Raw genomic sequence first — 18,925 nt, forward strand, 5'->3', positions numbered from 1 at the left:
CATCGCCATCTAAAGGCTTGCCAAAAAACATAGAAGAGGTGGCTCCTTTTGGCAGAAACTGAGCGAGACAAGGCTGTCGGTAAAGGCTGCCCACGAGGGGTATTTATTTACACACTGGAGAAGAGGGCCTCCTGCCTGGAGCAAGGTGGGAGATAATGCCCTGGGAAGGGAATTCAACGTTAATTAGCCTTCACTAGGAATTGTACCCCAACGCCGGTATGGCAGGCAGCAGGGAAGGGGCAAACGAGGGGAAGGGGCAGCTTCCGGCACCGGGGCCCGTGGTAGGATGGGCTCTGCGGGGGCTGCGGGCAGGACGGGGCTGCCTGCCCTGCCTGGACGGCTGCCGCAGCGCTGCATGGGCCCGGCACCTCTGCCCGAGCTGGCAAGGGCTGAGCGTGCTTTCTAGGACCAAGACAAGTCTGTAACAGCCCAGAATGACAAAGGTTAAGTTCAGTGACAAGAAGCACAAAGTCTCTGTACCTAGGAAGGAAAGGCAGCAGGTGTAGAAACAGTCACAGACATTGACACCACTCCCCGAAATGTTAAAAATTAAACATAAAGATCTCATTGACCAGCACTTTTCTTGGAGTCCAACTACAACAGCAATAATGTGAAACCTTTCCTTTAACGAACTGAAACAACAAGGTTTATTTAGCCTGGGGAAAAAACAAGCTAGGTAGGAGCAGTCAGCTCTCCCCACACCAACAGGGAACACTCACCCCTTTTCTCTGCCCATCGAAGGAGTACAAGGGAAGGGGCTGAATTTGTAGCAGGGGAGAAAACCTCTCTCACCAGAATAGCACTAACAGCACTGAAGTGAGGAGCACTGCGAAAGTCTCGGTTCTCCGGGAGGCTGTAAGACAAGGCTGGGCAAACATCTGCCTACACATACAGCATGGCTGTGTGCCGAATGCCTGCGGGGAACAATCCCATTGCCCCAGCGTACCTGGGAACTGCCTGGGAGTTAGCTGGGAGAGGTTCCCACGGTGCCCCTCGCCTCGTGAAGTACAGGCTTTGCAAAACCCACAGCGGTTCTTGTGCTTGCGGTTCAGACCCCGCGCTCACCGCAAAGCACCCCGGGGCATTCGGCCACTGCTGAGCAATTTAAAGGCTGCTTGAGAATGAGTCAAAGAACCTCAGAAGCACCTGGCTGACAGCAGAGCTCTGGAGCAGGGCGGCATCCAGAGCTCCGGCATGCCTGGCTTGGCAAGGGTAACACAGGAGAGAGCAAATCAGGCATATAGTGAGGCATGTACAGCAATAGCTCACCCCACAGATGAGGGAAGAGGATGCATTTGTGCTCTGTCTGCAAGCTGAGGGCCCTCTCCCCACATCCACAGGCGGTACCTTAGAAGTACCTGTCCTGCTAAAAGCCAGCCATAACACTCTTGCAAGTACAAGCTTCAGTGTTAGAGGATTCACTCTGCAGCTGCTGAGGCAGACACAAAATGGAAAAACCACAGCCTCGTGACACAGTCCCTCAGCTGGCATCATCAAAACATAACCTTCTTGATGAGTCAGTAACTTCTGAGTTCTCTTCCAGCGCGAGGGCTTTGGAGCCCAGCACATGCAATCTCCTAATAGTTTATTATGCTCGACCACAGGGCTGACACGCTGACTTTCACTGTGGTTACTCAGGACAATGTGAAACCTGGAGTGCACACAGACACCGGGAGCCCAAGCCAGGAAAGGAATTATCATGGGGAGAAAGAGAATCCAGCCCTGAACTTACAGGGAAAATGTCAGTGCCTAAAATTTTCACTACATGACTTTTTTTGTTGCTCTACAAGGAGAGTCCAGGTGCACACCTCCTGGCTGCAGTCACAAAGCAACCCACCAAATCTGTCTGGGCACTGAGTTTGTCCAGGCACCACAAACACCTGGCTCAGGCTACACTCTGCTGCCAGACCTGTGGTGTCCAGCAGAACCAGGGCAGACCTGCGCTACTGGTCTGGGTTAACGCTTGCAAACCCTTGCAGAGCGGAGCAGGGAGGCTGCCTGCAACTGCTGCCCTCCGCTACCTGGGCACTACCTGGGAGCGACTCAGCTGGCCTCCGCGAGAACCACACCAGGAACATCAGCTGCTTAAAACCAGAGGATTTCAGGTTCACGTGCCTGGGAGGGAGGAACACGCCATCCCATTCCATTGCCCCATTCACCTCTGAAGGAGCTGCTGCCTTGGGTCCTGTGCGGGTGACTGACAGAGGGACCGCAGCCGATGTGTAATGCGGCTGTGTCTGTGACAATTAACGTCCCCAGGGGAAAGTGCTGCTCACGACAGACAACCAGTCTGTACTGGCAGCGTTCAAAGCCACCACCTGATGCGCAGGGGTGTCAGCCTGCTCTCTGCCTACATAAAAAGAGAGAAGTGTGCCATTAGCCGTATTTACAGATCAAACACGTTCCCTGAAGTACGGCAAGAAGTGCTTGTGAATGTTTTGCTTCATTCCCACATCCTGCACATCAAATGAGCTCCTACGCTCCCACGCGATCTCTGGCACCCTTGCAGGAGGTGGAAGCTGCTATGGAAATGTCAACGCCCTGCTGCTGTTTCAGGAATGAGGGAGCCTTGCAAAGAGGCTCAACCCTAGCAGGCACCACAGGGCTTGGTGCAGGAAGAGAAACACAGCACAGGCTTTTTCATACAGGGAAACCAGGGACCTCTTCATGAAAAAGCAAAACAAATATGCCCCAACAAAAACAGAAGTAGGGAAATGCGCTCATTTAACATTTGCTGTGTTCTCTTTTTGTTCTCCTCCGCCCATGATCCCCCCATTCAACCTCTGCCATTTGCAGCAGTGTTCCTTGCCTGCCAAGCACCATGGCCCTGCTGCACCGGCTCACCGCACCAGCCCACCACACTGGCCCACCGCAGCCCCACTGCGCTGGCTCACCACAGCCCCACTGCTCCAGCTCACAGCTCGCTGCATCCCCACCACACCGGCTCACCGCAGCCCCACCGCACTGGCTCACCGCATCCCCACCACACCGGCTCACCGCATCCCCACCGCACTGGCTCACCGCATCCCCACCGCACCGGCTCACCGCATCCCCACCGCACCGGCTCACCGCATCCCCACCGCACTGGCTCACCGCATCCCCACCGCACTGGCTCACCGCATCCCCACCACACCGGCTCACCGCATCCCCACCGCACCGGCTCACCGCATCCCCACCGCACTGGCTCACCGCAGCCCCACCGCACTGGCTCGCTGCACCCACACCGCACCGGCTCACCGCATCCCCACCGCACCGGCTCACCGCATCCCCACCGCACCGGCTCACCGCATCCCCGCCGCACCGGCTCGCCGCAGCCCTGCCGCACTGGCTCACCGCAGCCCCACCGCACTGGCTTGCTGCACCCACACCGCACCGGCTCACCGCATCCCCACCGCACCGGCTCACCGCATCCCCACCGCACCGGCTCGCCGCAGCCCTGCCGCACCGGCTCACCGCATCCCCACCGCACCGGCTCACCGCATCCCCACCGCACCGGCTCGCCGCATCCCCACCGCACTGGCTCACCGCAGCCCCACCGCACTGGCTCGCTGCACCCACACCGCAACGGCTCACCGCATCCCCACCGCACTGGCTCACCGCAGCCCCACCGCACCGGCTCGCTGCACCCACACCGCACTGGCTCACCGCATCCCCACCGCACCGGCTCGCCGCAGCCCTGCCGCACCGGCTCACACTGCCGGGCCCAGCTCCCCACGGCGACCAGTGCAGGGAGGCAGGCGGAGCGGCAGTGTGGGGGTACGGGACGCTGCACCTTTGTCCCCTCCAGCTGAGAGGAGGCACGCGTCTTTCCTTGGACTCTTTGCTTCAGATCCCTCAGCTCCCAGGAGGGGCATTTATAAGGCAATGTTTTACTCTCCCTTATTCAGATGTATTTGGAAATTCAGAACCTCTATTGCCATTAGATTTGGAGGCTGACTCATTTCCAGTGGGTTTCATCTAGAGACTTTACATAAAGGAAATCAGATTTTGAAGGGCAAGCTGCAATCTGCTCTAAATAAAACAACCCAAAGAACAGGCTTTACTTCCTTCCCGTTTTCAGCGATGGCTGAGAGACCTGACATCAGCAATGTCACACTTGCAGCTGCTCTTCAGCAACGGCTTCACAAGAGCTTTTTAATTTTTTTTAGTTCTTTTTTTCCATGTTCAGTGCCTAGGAGCAGCCCGGCTAACACCCTGTGCCCCCCACCACGGGCAGCCCCCTTCCCCTCAGCCCAGGCAAGCACTGCCAGGGTTTTGTCCCACGGGCCAGGGTCAGACCGACGGAGGCTGGAGGATCTCCTGCTGTCCCTTCCCCCTGCTGCCACCGCTGCAGCACCTGCACCGGCCATTCTACAGCGCTAGCTAAGCCAAGAGCACGATTAATTTGAAAAGCAATGGGTTTAGGGCATTTAGGCCATTTGTTTTAGCTCCCTGGTTGCAGCTGCACAGTTGCACCAGGCTGGCAGGGATGTAAAATGGCTTCAGGACTGCTAATCCTGAAACAGATGTGCGGGGAGTAGTGTGACACGTGCCACAGGCTTCCCTTCTGTGAAGGAGACTGGGGATTATCTGCCATACAATGACACATCCAGCAATTCATTTTTCCTGCCAGTTTGCAGCCTGGTCCCTTTTTCAGGGCAGCTTTGGTTTTGTAAGGCGTCCTCTGACGAGCAACAGCAGCTTTAGGATTTAGCAGCACCTGCCTGGATTGGGAGATACACCAATGCTGGGCCACGTGTGCTCCCAGTCTGCCTGTGGCACTGGGAAGAGGGACTTGCTGGGAGGCCAGCACCACGCTGCCATCCTCCCCAGCACCCGGCAGCATGGAGCAGGGCTGGAACCATGGGAAACCTCCGCAAGTTATACACTGAACTGGGAATGTGAAACTCTACCCGTGAAAGTTCAAGTTTGTAAAATATGCTGTGGAATAGCTGACCGGCGTCTGAGGAACACGGCTTCTGACGGTGGTTAAAAACCATCAGCGCAGGCAAATTCCTAGAGGAGAGGCTCAGTAACTGAAAGGCTGCATCAAAAAGAAGAAAACTTACCAATATTGATCTCGTCATCCGTTAGTGTGTCTCCAATAAAGTCGAACTGAAAGGACTGCAAAGTCTGCGAGAATTTCTGTACTGCCGATGAATAACCTGGAAAAGGACAGAGCGATAAGGCTGTGTATTTTTGCAACTGTTATACAGAAGTGGCAAGTCTTAGAAATGTAGCCTGAATGGAACAAAACTATTGTGAGGTGGTTAGAAAAATCCATAGTCATGAATTTAAAGCACGTTAGAAAACCTTGCAATGAAAATAACCATTAGAGGCCGCAGAGAGCAATTGCTTTGTTTTGTTTCCTTTTTCTGTCCCAGCGTTGTTGAAGATGCTTCTGCAATGGATGCACCAAACCATACAAACAGCCGATCAATAGCCTCACGTCCTGCTACGTACAGGAAGAGACACAGGCGCATTCGCCCTGCAGGAAAACACGCGGCTTCAAATGCAGCATTCACCGCTGCTGCAGGAATGTTTTCGGAGAAACAGATCTCCCCGGTGCCATGCGTGCATCAGCACAGCTCCTCGGAGCATGGAGACTGTCAGACAGGCTTCTCGCTGTTCTAAGGAATTTTTTCATTATATGGGTGAAAAATCTGTAGAGTCAGAAAATAAACGTGGGGAAAAAAGACAGGACTCAAAATAATTGCCCGTCTTTAGGGAGTCACAGACACAAACAGGCCCTAAGAGAAGTATGACAGTGCTGCAGCGAGTGCAGTGAGCCGGAGGGCTCAAGCTGTGCTCATCAGAGCATCTGCAGATGGCCCTGGGACCCACTCCTGGCCCACTGGTGAAGAAATGTTCAGTCTCGAAGCAAAGACACTTCCTCATGGTGGATGGTAGCTCAGCCCAAATTATTTTTGGACTTCCCAGAGAAGTTTCTAGCCAAAAGGATCCTTTGTCTCTTTGCATCCTGTGCGGCTGCTTCACAGCTTCGTCAGTGGCTCAGTTGTTGAGAAGGCGTCTGCTGACATTGGCAGAGAAGCCGCAGCTGGGACAGGGCAGCGACAACGCAGCAGACCCCAGCGCCAGAATCACCCACCTGGTGACAGCTGTGACAGCCACAGGTAACACTTCACCGCAGGAGGAACCAAGCCCTCCTGCCGGCAGAGCACAAGCGCGGTCGATGGGTGACGGATTTGACAGCCTCGCACCAACCACATCTTCCTGCACAAAGTTACACGCTTTTTTTGCAGGGTTAGTCCTTCTCCAACAGCAAATACCTGAGATACAAACAGGAGGAGGCTGAACTTCCCTGACCTCAGGGAATAGGATGTAGACAATAAAAGAAAAGCAGAGGAATAATTTTATACTTTGATTTATGTTGCTGTTTTCCGTAATTTTGGACACCAGCTACAGGCACCGTCCCAGGCTGGATTCCTCCAGGGGGGTGCATCGGAAGGCAGCGCTTACTGAAATTCAGGAAGCTGCAAGTGTGGAAGACCTGACGGCACAGATGTTGACATGCAACCAGCTCACACACCCCTGCTTCGCCAAACCAGGGGAAAGATTGCTGTAACACAGCAATGCTGTCTACATGGGTGGTTTTTTTAAAGTTACCTGTTTAAAACAATAAGACAAGCACAATCACTTTTGGCATCAGTTATTAAAATCTGGGGGGGGGGTGGGGTGGGAAATAATGGCCAAAAATGAGGTGTGAACTAGCGAGGAATTGTGTCTGCACGGTATAGGCTGCCCCTGCATTTCTACCCTTAGGAAAATGGTGATCTGGGTGAATTTTTGTTTGATCTTTTCCACTGCACTCAGTGACAAAAGAACTTATCAGCACAGCGGCAAACGTGGTTTTCTGAAACATTGCTATGAAGGGGAGAGAAAAAGTGGACAACACTGAAGTGGATGTTGGGAAAAGAAATCAAGTGGCCCATGTGGGATCGCGGCAGGTGCCCAGAGTGCTCTGCTTCCCCTGTCCCTAGTTCCAGCAGCGCCCCGGGGCCCCCCAGCCCTCCCCAAGGCCCCAAGCAACCGCGGCATGCAGGGCCGGCCAGGTCCCCACGCTGGGGAGGAGCGTGGCCTCGAAGCACACATAGTGTCCGCTTCCCCCTCAAAAGCCTCGTTCAGCAGTTTCCTCCAACGGGTCAAACCTTTGCTCCTGAATGGGCAGATTCAGGCCTGAATGTCGTTATTTAAGCACAGCTGCTGTGGGGCTGAGAGCGCGTAAATGGGTGAACTCCAGCACAGAATGATGTCATTGATTTGATGGAAAACCCCAGCAAATAATTCAGTCTCAGTCCCCGCAGCATTCGCTTCAGGCTGGGGCCGGAGGCTCTCATTCAGTTATTGCTCAGGGGAAGCTTTGTTCGTCCCCCTGCAAACCCTCATCATCTTCCCTGGACGCTGCTGATGGTCCCTGTCCAGCCCCTCCTCACTCCTTGGCTACGTTTACTAGTGGGTGACCTTCAACCACTCCATCTGAACACCCGTCCCGACCCAGAGCCATGTCCCTGGGCAGCCACTCCCAAAGCCAGCGGCACCCGAGGTGGCTCATCGCGTCCTTCCCGCCCGCGCCCCCGGGCAGCACCCGTCCGACCCCTTCCGCACGCGCCGGCCGCCAGGGTGCGGGGGACGAGGCACCAGCCAGCTCCGCTGCGTGCGTCCCTGTGAGCCCGGAGCACACGCGAATCCCACTCCTGGCGGCCGTGGGGACGGAGGACTTGCATGCACCGTTTTTTCCATCGTGTGTGTCAGCACAGCATTTAGCCCCAGCAGTGGAGAAACAGACCTTGGCGAGCTGCTCGCCTGTTGGTTTTTACAGAAACAGGGGGTAGCGAATAGCAGAGAAGGGTTTGAAAAAGCCAAACACAATATATTTTAACCAGAAAAAAAGAGATGGCATAGCTGATTTAAATTACACTTTCCTTTCAAAACACTGCCTGGCCTGGAAATTCATTTGCCAGTTTTCTAGCTGAAGGAAATCCAGGTGGACATGCTGTAAACCTCATCCTTAGTAGCGAAAAATAAGAAAGAGAGACCCTTAATTAGGCCAGCGCCATTTGGTTTTTCTTGGGACAAGGAACTTTTTTCACTTTGGGGAGCCATCCTCATCCTCACCTTCAACAATGCCGGGTGTCGGAAGCGCTGGCTGTGAGCAGTGACCGTGTGCGCTCACCCTGATGCGCCAGCCCGCGGCCCAGAGCTAACGGCGGCCGGAGGCGGACAGCCGTCCTCGCTGCCCCACACCCAGGTGACAGCCCCCGAGGACATCCCTGGGGCAGCTGCCCGGCACCGTGCACAACCCCACCGTAAAAAAACAGCTGTGGAAGATTTAGGGTTAGGGAAGGAGTGGACAAGCCAGAGGGAGAGCCAGCACCGTGAACGCCTGGCGTGGCTCCTGAGGAGCGTTTAATGGAAACCAGACTCCTACGGACCAACGTGACTCGTCCTCGTACACGTACAGAGCCTTGGCTGAACACCAGCTTCTAACAAATCCTATATACACACAGAGGACGGACAGCATCGGGTGCTGCTACAGTATTACGGGTGTTATTATAACGATGGGGTGTTAACTGGGAAACGAACGTAGGGGTGACTCTGGCAGCTGGCCCCGCTGCAGCAGCGCCTGCTGGCACCACTGCCACCGAGGGAACATGATGCTTGTGCCTGGAGAGCCATGTCCCTGCGGGGTCCGGCAGCCAGGGCAGCACTGGGCCCCGATGCAGAGCGTCCCCACCCAGAAACACCTGGTGGGAAGTCGCCCCTTGCCTCGGTGGCACCCGAACGGTGGCACGGTGACACCCAGGGCCAGGGAGAAGGGATGAGCCACAGCCACAGGAAAGCGGCTCGACAGCAGGAAGGGGCCACCGCGCTCAGCAGATGGAGCTGGGCAGGAAGAGATCAGCTGCATGGAAAACAGGGCTGTATCTCCACAGCGGGAGAGATAAGCCCATACTCTCCCTCATTTTAACAGACACTCGGAAGTTCTTTCCACCCCGATACAAACACACAGCTGCCAAACGCCCCCAGCTCTGCACGCCCAGAGGCTGGCAGCGGGGAGAGGGTGCGGGTTGGAGAGAGGCGGCTGCTGCTCACGCAGCCCCAGGAACGCGTGCGGAGAGCCGGAGCGCTGCTGAAGGAACAACGCTGTGCTTCCAAGCCAGGGATATCACTGCAAAGAGCATGCAAAGCCTCGCCACCGCCCGGCAGCCCCCAAGGGCCCTGTCTGCTCTTGGTACAGCTCAGCCGTTTCTGTGGAAAAGCACCAAAGTGAATTCGATCAGGAATCCTCTAGGGCTCTTCTTCCGTACAGCGCTCAGTAAGCGATGCCAACTTTCACAATTTGCGGTCACAGTAATTCACTCTTCTAGTAAAAATAAAGTCCCATCTCTCTGCACAGAACAACCCCAGCCAAGCCCCGCCTGGCAGGAGGGCGGGAAGGAGTGCCAGCTACAGCCGCACTACTCTTAGGAGGTACACAAAGAACCTTCTGGTTGTATTTATGTATACATAAACGCACCTCCAGGGATTGCAGCTATTGAAGGATGTGCCCCACAGCCTGCTCGGTTGGCTAGTGAAATCCTAGCGGGGATTCTCATTTCAGCCCTTCACAGCAACCACAGGCAACCGAAGACTACAAACAAAAAAATTTATTAGCTTTGCAAGAGCCCCTCACAAAGCACAGACTACAACCAGGAGCCCTAAAACAGGCAGTGATTCTGCTTTTACCCCCTCCCCGATGCTTAGAATTTAGAACAGAAGGAAGCCATCGCTGCAGGACAGACCCTGCGGAGGGGTGCAGCCCCGTGCACCACCTCATGCTGCCACGGGGATGGGCGATGCGGCTGCGGAACAGGGCGCAGAGGTGCTGCTCGAGGGTCCGCGAAGTTCGAGTTGCCACAGATGCACATGTTTAAGGAGCTTTGCACTCCTCAAAGGGGGGCCACACTGATCTGAGTTTCTGCCCATGTGACTGCAAATGTCCTCTCTTGCCAGGAGAAGAAACCACGTCCCTCAGTATGTGGAAATAAGAAGTGCCAGTGACAACCTGCTGGTGACAGCTACAAGCGACCACCAGGATCACCGTGTGCCAGCAAAGGAGGGCCGTGTTCGGGCTGCCTCTGCTAACACCACAGAGACACGACATGATGTCGGGTGTAACAGAAATGCAGAGAGAAAGCAGCAAGATTTTTAGAAATAAACACTTTAAAAACCAGCAAAAACCCTCCTACTGCGTAGAAGAGCAGTCACAGAGCATACACTTCACATCTGCCAGCACCAGGCTGCCAGCACCCTCGCACAGGTCATTCATACCTAAATATCCCCTCACCAACCCATTATTTTTTACATTTGTTAGCTGTGCAGCAGCTGGTAAAGCCAGGACCACCTCTGCTTCTCCCTCGGGAACAGCCAGGCGAGAACTGCTGCTCCTGCAGGAGCTCAGGGGCCGAACGGGCTGCGGGTTCAGCAGGTCTTTGGCTAACCCTCAGTCTGCACTGCTCCCTGAACATCATGCTGCAAATTAAGGAGAAAAAAAAAAACAAAATAAAATGAAATAAGGAACCCCACACATCACCACCATAGCAATCATCGGCCAGTGACATTTCTAGAGCAAATGCAGTCCTTAATTTAACTTGACTCCAACCGAGGGTAGGTACAGCGGGCACAGACAGCTGAACCGAGATGGGGCTGCAACGTCCCCGTCCTGTGCCCAGGAAGGGGACAGGGTGCCCCTGCCCACACTGGAAGGCAAGAAGCAACTTTAAGTGGTCTCCCTGCCTGCGCCGACAGACAGACAGCTTGGGGAAGAGCAGCCAGCAGAGACTACCACGGGGAAACAAGCTGCTCCCACGCTTCTGCGTCCGCCAGACTGACAGACAGCAGCGCGGAGGTGCCCTGCATGGAGCAACTTACCAACAGCTTCAGCAATCCATACGGAAAACCCAGAATGATTTTGAGCCGTGGCAATGCAAATAAACAGATCAAACATATGGAGGAGGTCCACTTTTGTATTTTGCTCTCCTCTTCTCCAACTTGAAAACAGAAATTTCAAAACCAGCCACATGCTTTTTTTTCTTCAACCAAGAGACAATAAAAGTTCATTCTGTACTTAAATAAAAGCATTTTAAGCCAAGGACAAATTTGAGGGTTAGGAACTGAACTCTGGAAATCTAGTTTTTCAGGGGAATGTTGCAAGACCCTGATGCACAGCAGCTGAGGATGCACCTCAATTTTTTCCCAATGCTTGGTCACTGCGGGACGTTTTCTGCTTCCTCGTGGAGAGCTGAGCAATGGGACATGCAGAACATGAGAAATACCATTTGGTCCCTGAAGGGAAAAGAATGTGCCCATTGTTACCGACTCCCACTGAAGAATTTCCCAGGGAGTTGCGTCATGAAGGAGACTGAGTTCATCCACGCTGCAGCCCCAGAGACGAGGTTCCAGACATGGTACCCAACCCACCACTTCCAGGGGATTCTCTGTACCTGCAGCAAAGCTTTATGAGCCAAGACACAAAGTGTTTCACCCAGGGGCTGGATTCTGCTGTGAGCTGTTGTCTTTACCCAGCGCATATGAACTGCATGAAGTCCCCAAACCTTGTCCTACCAAAATACCTCAACTCTGAAATCAGCGAAGTTACCCCGACTGAGCACAAATGTGCCATTAGGAACATGACTAATGAGTCCTGACTCACAGAACACTCCTAAATACTCTACAGCTGCTTGAACACAAAAACATGTTGATTTTTTCAGATGAGGGGAAAAAAAAAAACTTCCGGCCAGCCTTCTAGGTAGTTCCAAAACTACCCAAGCATCCTGCAAGGAAAACAGCACTCCTGATACTGCATAATCGAGAGATGCTTACCATTAGGCAGTTAAAAAACGGACCAGTACAGCGTAGAGACTGCTCTGCGTTAACCCACAGCAATGCTTGCGAGCGTCCCTGAAGGTTTTCTGGATGCCGTGGGGATTCACAAATACTGACATGTTTTTCAAAGGCCATTTTTCACACACTGCTATGGGTTTTCCACTTGCCAGCAGTAAATGGCTAGCATGAACTCCTAAAAATAACTCGCTATATTTAGCTGTGCTTTAGAAATCTCTTGCAAAGGAATTCACTGATAGTCTAACACTTCTGTTATACATTTGTCCTTTCTAATCAGTCCTTTATTGACCAAGTCTTTTATAAAGTGCCATTTCACTACTGCAGCCGATCTCGCACAGGCTCCAGGGAGGAGAGCAGGGCCGCCGTTCAAGTACAAATACATTTTTCAGTAACTCTCCCTACCTGGCAGCCTTTTGCTTTGCAAGCTGGTTATCTGCCTTCCGTACCATTACCTAAACTTACATATCACCCTCCTGATTTTCCTCCCACCCAGTTTCTGTTTCCGGTCCTAAACCTAATTTTTCATTCTCATAAATTCTACTCTTTGCCCAGGCAACCCTGTGGTAAGTGCACAAACTTGCTCAACAGGCTTATTTTCTTTATTACTGTTTAATTAAATAAAAAGACCAACACAGCAATTCTTCACATTTATCATTGTGTCTATCAGCGTATCATGTCTTATCTCCCTCCCTGACTGACAGAAACCTGCTATACCGTACCTGTCACACTCCAGAAAAGCTGGCAAGCCGTATCACGCTGGATCGAAGATCAAGGAAGTTAAACGCAGAGAGGCTTTTCTGGCTGCTGCGAGCAGAAGGAGGCTGCAGGTCTCAGCAACAGCTCAGAAGTTAGGCCACATATCAGCTCAAAAAACCAAAACAAAGAGCAAGAAGGCGAGGCTGGAAGGACAACAGAGTTTTGGGGTATACTGGTCTGTTTTAGGGAAAACTGGAAGGGAGCGACATGGGTTACACCATCTGGGGAGAACGATGCCTGTGTGCTGTACTCTTTCCCCACCTCTGCTTAAGACAACAGCAATTATCCAGCATAACTTTCTTCCCTAGACCTTCACAGCGACAGATAATGTTGAACAGAAAGACAAGCAGGCAGCAAAGCCCTATTTTAAAGCAAAGACAAGGCGCAGACCGTTCTCCTCCCAGTGACACCCACCAGCTGGCAGTGGTTTCCCAGAGAGCGGCACTTGAGGCTGTACTTTTAATGTTTTTTTAAAGGACAGTGTACAGATTCATTTTTGATGATTTTTTGCTTCTGAAATACCAGGACAGCCATGAGCTTCAGCACCCTTTCAGCACAGCCTCCAGCCCGGCCGGGCAGGGATACCCGGATACGCACACGCACGGATACCCGGGCGCTCTCCCCATGAACAGCGGCACGACAAAACTACTGCAGGCATCAGCACTTCTGCTGGTGCTTCTCACCGTGAGCGAGAGGTATAACTACACTTTGGATGCTGGAACGCCTCAAAGGACAGTTTTTCACCTTTGGCGCTTTTCTGGCCTTTCAAACCAATCTTGCAGCCCTCAAAGCTGGAGGAGTTCCTTCAGCGAAACTGGAAAAAGAGGCAGAGAGCTCGGAACACGTGGCTAACTGAAATGCAAGTTAAAAAAAGATTAGCAACCTTAGAAATCAGCAAAAGTGTTGAAACGCACATTAAGAAATACAACTGTAATTTATCTCAATCACGTATATCTTGACATCCATCCAGTATGTCAGAGGGGAAATGACCAAGTTTTCTCCGTTAATATTAACCCCAGGTTTACAGACAGGTTGCGTTAAGAAGAGCTCCCACCACCCCAGAAGACCAAAGGAGCTGGCAAACACCCCTCTGCCGACAGCGGGGCTGCCGTCAGCCCTTCCCGTGGGTTATCGCACCCCAAACTCTCACAACAGGAATTCATTCCTTCGTTCACGATTCAGCTCCTGGCAAAGCCTGACCATTTAGGAAGTGGCTGGTTTTTGTATTTCAGTTGAGTTAAAGCGACGCAGAGGCAAACATCCTTCATGAAGACACCTGACCACAGCACTCAAGGCTGCCAGGAAACGGCGCCTGTGAGCTCCGGGCTCGGCACAGCTCTAGGACAGGGTGACGCCAACTGTGGTCCAGCTCCGCGCCTCGCTGATACAAGTGAGCATCACGCAGCACGTTTCCAGCGTAAGACTCAGTTTAATCGCTCAGATGAGCGCTGACAGGAATAACTATTTTTTGAGCAAATGCTCAGAGGGCTGCAGATGCAGAGAAGATTCACCAAGGAGGAAATGCCGCCGCAGCCCTTTGGTCCACCATGGACCAAAATCCAACCGCGGGGGCCGGCTGCTGCTACACCTGCACGGATTTCAGACCACCTGGTGTCCAAACCCAACCACCACCACAACAGTGAATTGCTCAGCACTGCCCTGGACCGTGCTAAACTCGAGCGAGAGAAGGAGAGCCGTAGCGTGAGGGGAAGGCTGCCCGGCTCTGCAGGCACCGGCGCCGCAGATGAAGGGGGTTCCTGTGCCGGGGCACGCAGCAGCTCCCCAGCCAGCTGCAGGAGGGCTCCATGGGCGGCAGCACACGGCTGCTTTCCTTGCAAACCTCAAACGCAGAGGCTGCCGGACACCTGCAGCAGAGCACGCCGAGGCTGCCGATGGGCGCAGGGATGCAGTGTCAGGTGAGCCGTGGCTGCGGCAGCTGGGCGTCACTGTTGGGACCGGGGCTGTAATTCAAGGGTGGCCAGATGGAATTAGGATGAGGCTATAGGTGGCTCTGTCTGCTGCACCTATTTATGTACCTATTTATATCACTGTTCCATGGAGGCCAGTCGCCTTTTCTAACATCCTTCCCTGACCCTGGAGACAGAGCTTAGGGATGCTGAATAAAGAACAGACTCTTTGAAAAATAAAATTAAAAAAAAAACCCAACAAGCTGAGCCATGGAAGGCAAATGGATTTTCTCCTCCCTCGGGAGGAGTGAGCTGTTGAGGAGGGGCTGAGCAGCCCACCTCCTGGGGGCATCAGCAGAACCTTGTGCAAAGCAGCTGGTCAGCAACAACAGGGCAGAGCTGCACAAATCCTTGCAGCGCTTCAGGCCGCCCGGAGCTCCCTCCCCGGCTCTGAGAGCAGCCGAGCAAGCTTTTGGCACGGCTGCTTTGGCGTAAGCGGCAGGAGAGGGTGTGCTCCAAGAGCCGCGGCTCCCTGCTGTACAAGCAGTACGAACACAGGGAAAACAAACACGAAAACAACAGACTCTTATCCGGGGCAAAGCATTAGCAATCCCCACAGAGATATCTTATGATCTGCAGAGCCATCAGATGCATCTCATTGCAGCTCTCCAGCAGCCACCCTTCCCAGGCAGGGGCAAGGCAAGTGAAAACCAAGCGCTTTTGCAGGCGGCTTCAGCGAGCGAGCGGAGCCAGCGGCTTGCTCCCCCGGCACGCGATGATTTCAGAGTTTCCTTCGATAAGGGCACAGCGAAGGCCAGGCAGGAGGCCAGATGAGTCACACACGGCACAAGGGGAAGACTCGAGAGCAGCCTACAAGCGATCCGAGGCTGTTCTGCATGGGGAGGAACGTGCGTCCCTCCTGCTCCAGGGCCGGGAGCCGCTGCCAGTGTGGACGTGGCCCATCCCATGGCTGCCGGCACCACCTGGGAGCATTCCCGCACACCTTCACCCACCCAGCACCGGGACGGCCCGGACCCACCCGCCCTGCGGACCACCGTTGGGTGGGCTTCGCCCAGAGCTACCCCTCCTCTGGGCGCCTCTGCAAGCCCCACATCCCACGAGGACTCGGGGGTCTGGCTCTGTGCCTCCACCGCAGAGGGTCCCCCGACACCCTGCTGGTCCCCAGTTCACCATTTGATGGCACAGGAACAGGTCATGCCCCTTGTTCTCCATTTTCACAGCTACAAGCTTTAGTAAGAGTAATAAAATTACTCTTGTTTACAAGTATCTAGCCTCAGTACTTCATAATCAGTCCTGGCTGAAGGAACAGGACAAAAAAAGGAGAGAGAACAGACTGCAGAGAGCAACCTGAATTCTGGGCTTTACTTATAAACTTTATCTCAGGTTATTCAGCTGCTCTTATCACCATTGGAACAACTTGTGACTGCACATTCACCTGCATGAGGATTTGGTGACAAAAAATGACACCAACCACAAAGGCAGTGTCTAAATGTGCCCCAGGAAGGAAAAGGCAGCACGACCTGGCATCGCTGCTCCCGACAGCGGTGAGGAGTCTGCAAGGCAAAACAAAAGCCAATGTGGAAAAGCCCAACACCACCAAAACAAAAATGAGAAGTTTCCACAAGCTTTTATCTTCGTAGGTATCAGAAACTGAAATAGAAGGTTTACACAGTTTGAAACATTTGTTTAATGCTTAGTAAGAAAAATAAGTGCTGCCTGCTGAATTTCACCAGCAGTTTCAAAGGAGCTTTCATTTTGGCATGTTCAACGTCTGTAAAATAGCACTGTTTGTTCGCAGGAAAGAAGCTTGTCCTTTTTTTCTATAAACCTCACAGTTCTTCAGATGGCACAGAAATGTCTGAAAGCCAGTGCTGGGGGGCAGCGCTCCCGGCAGCGGAGGTGCCGCCTCGGCAGCGAGCGGTGCTGCAGCCCGGCACCCACAGCACGCTCTTGCCCCTCTCCCCCTTGGGGAATGGGCCATCTCGGCTCTTCAGCTCCTTCCTCCTCGCAGACCGGACCCACAGCCGGGCAGCCAGAGATTGGTGCTGGAGTCGCGCTCTCTAGGCAGGTACAACGCGGCACAGGGCCGAGGAGCGGCGTGGCCGGCACCGTGCCACGGGGGGGTTTCTGGCTGTGAACCACTGCGGCTGCCGTTACGGCTCCACAAAGGCAGGCTGGCACACAGCTGGACAGAAGCCACCCGTGAAAAGCTTGTGGGCAAACGTGGCATGCCACATCTGTAGTTACCAGTGTGCTACCAACAGAATTAATAAATAAAGTATTCCAAAAATTCCTCCAGGAAAAAGCCAGAAAAGCTGAGTCTTCGCACGGTGACACATGAGGAAAGTCTTTGGTCAGCAGCAGCGCTGCTGCGAGCCCACGGGCTCTCAGACACATTGCAAAACATGGATAACACCCACATCCTCCCAGCGAAGGAGCCAGGCAACAGAGGAGGGATGAAAAGCTCTCTGCATGTCTCATGCACGGCAGAAGACAAAAATATCGTGAAAACTACTTAACCTCTTGCCCTGGCCCTTTGTGCCAATGTATGCATAGAATCATAGAATCATTAAGGTTGGAAAAGACCTCTAGGATCATCCAGTCCAACCCACAACTCAACAACTCAATGGCCTCCTAAACCATATAAGTGCTGCATCTATGCATTTTTTGAACACCCGCCAGGGATGGTGACTCCCCCACCTCTCTGGGCAGCCTGTGCCAGGGCCTGGCCACTCTTGCAGTAAAGAAATGTTTCCCAATATCCAACCTAAACGTCCCCTGGCACAGCCTGAGGCCGTTCCCTCTCGTCCTGTCACTGGTGACTTGGGAGCAGAGACCGACCCCCCCTCACTCCAGCCCCTCTCAGGCAGCTGCAGAGAGCGAGAAGGGCTCCCCTCAGCCCCCTCTTCTCCAGGCTAAACCCCCCCAGCCCCCTCAGCCGCTCCCCAGCACACTGGTGCTCCAGTCCCATAGAACACATCCCAAAAGAAAAGATTAAAAGCCCTAACAGCAAGCACCTTAAAGCACAGGCAATCTTGGGAGTTCTTGGGAAGCATATTGGGGCACTGATTGGGCTGGAAGAAGCCATCACAAGATATTGCATGCTGGTTTAAGCTGGACCAGGGGCTGGTCCACAGCCCATTCAGCAGCCCCTGCACTGGCAGGGAGAGGGCTGGCACAGGGTGCTGCCACAGCAGGGGCTGGGGAGGGGTGGGAAGCGACCCCAGCCCATATTCCTGCCCTGGGATTTCTATCAGCAAACCAAGCCCTGGGCACCCCTTGTGCGGGCAACAGGGACCTGGACGGAGCAGCTGTAGTTGGGAGAAGCCAGCAGTTCCCAGGGAGGAGGCTGGGGACCCCACTGACCCAGCACGGGGGGCAGCCCTGGCTCACACCAGGAGGGGAGGGAGGCCCCCTCTGTGCTCCCTGCAGAGCCCGGCACCGCACAGCTCATGTGGGAGCCACCGCTGCACAGCCATCGAGCCCGGTGCATCAGCCACACCACAAAGCAAGCGTGATGGCACCAACACACAGGGCGAGCAAATTGCTCTGGCCCGGAGCAAATCTAACAAACACACATCAACAAGCCCCAGACAAGGGGTAAGATACGCCTCGCAACTGGAATAGGCAGATACTGTGCATCCTCCTCGTCTTTCCTGCCTGCATCTGAAGATACGGCTTTGGCGGTTGGGGGAGGGATGGCTTTCTGGAAGGGCTTTTTGTTCTTTTTTTTTGCTATTGTATTTTAGTTTCTGGTTAAAGCACGTCTGGTTTAGATTTGCACCAACTTGGGGCCCTGGATTCTGTGCACAGTGCCTACAGCCCAGGAAAACGAGCTGCTTCATCATCTGCCAGCTGCAGAGAGTCCCCTCTCCCTACCTGTCCTGAGGATGCCCTGCAGAGCACGGGTGCTCGCCAGGGAGAGCAGCGCCAGCAGCACACGAGCTGAAGTCCACTGCACTGACGTACAGACGCAGAAACATTTTTTGAAAGTGAGCATCGCTTCAGAGCTGCTGCAGGGGACAAGGGACTCCTGCTCCACTCAGAGGCAGAGACACAGGTCCACAGAGGGGAAAAAACATGATGGGATTTTTTTCAGTGTCGAGAATCACCTTTGGTGGATATCGTTGTGGACATCCTACCAGGTCAATGATGCCAGAGTCCTCCCAGTATCACTCTGCAAATGGTATTGCTTGTTACCAGTACTGCAGAACACCGTGGCCTCTCCCACATACAGATATACACACGCACATACAGTTTGTCTACTCAAGGCCTCCCAAGGTCACTGTATTGAACAGCTTCCAGGTGTTCCTACTTCCACCTTTGCCATCAGATGGTGCAAGCCACAGCCCGCAGCG

The 18,925-nt window shown here is 53.8% G+C and overlaps 1 protein-coding gene across 4 annotated transcripts in view; it reads right to left on the bottom strand.

Moving 5' to 3' along the window:
* OPHN1 (oligophrenin 1) overlaps positions 1–18,925 on the bottom strand; it is a 71,006-nt gene that overhangs the window by 43,862 nt on the left and 8,219 nt on the right. For all 4 annotated transcript variants that reach the window (XM_064462791.1, XM_064462790.1, XM_064462794.1 and 1 more), the window contains exon 2: positions 5,049–5,144. In XM_064462791.1, coding sequence (XP_064318861.1) covers positions 5,049–5,144 — 96 coding nt within the window. The remainder of the gene's footprint in view (positions 1–5,048; positions 5,145–18,925) is intronic.

Source organism: Phalacrocorax carbo, chromosome 11 (genome assembly GCF_963921805.1).
Source record: "Phalacrocorax carbo chromosome 11, bPhaCar2.1, whole genome shotgun sequence".
Classification (NCBI taxonomy): domain Eukaryota; kingdom Metazoa; phylum Chordata; class Aves; order Suliformes; family Phalacrocoracidae; genus Phalacrocorax; species Phalacrocorax carbo.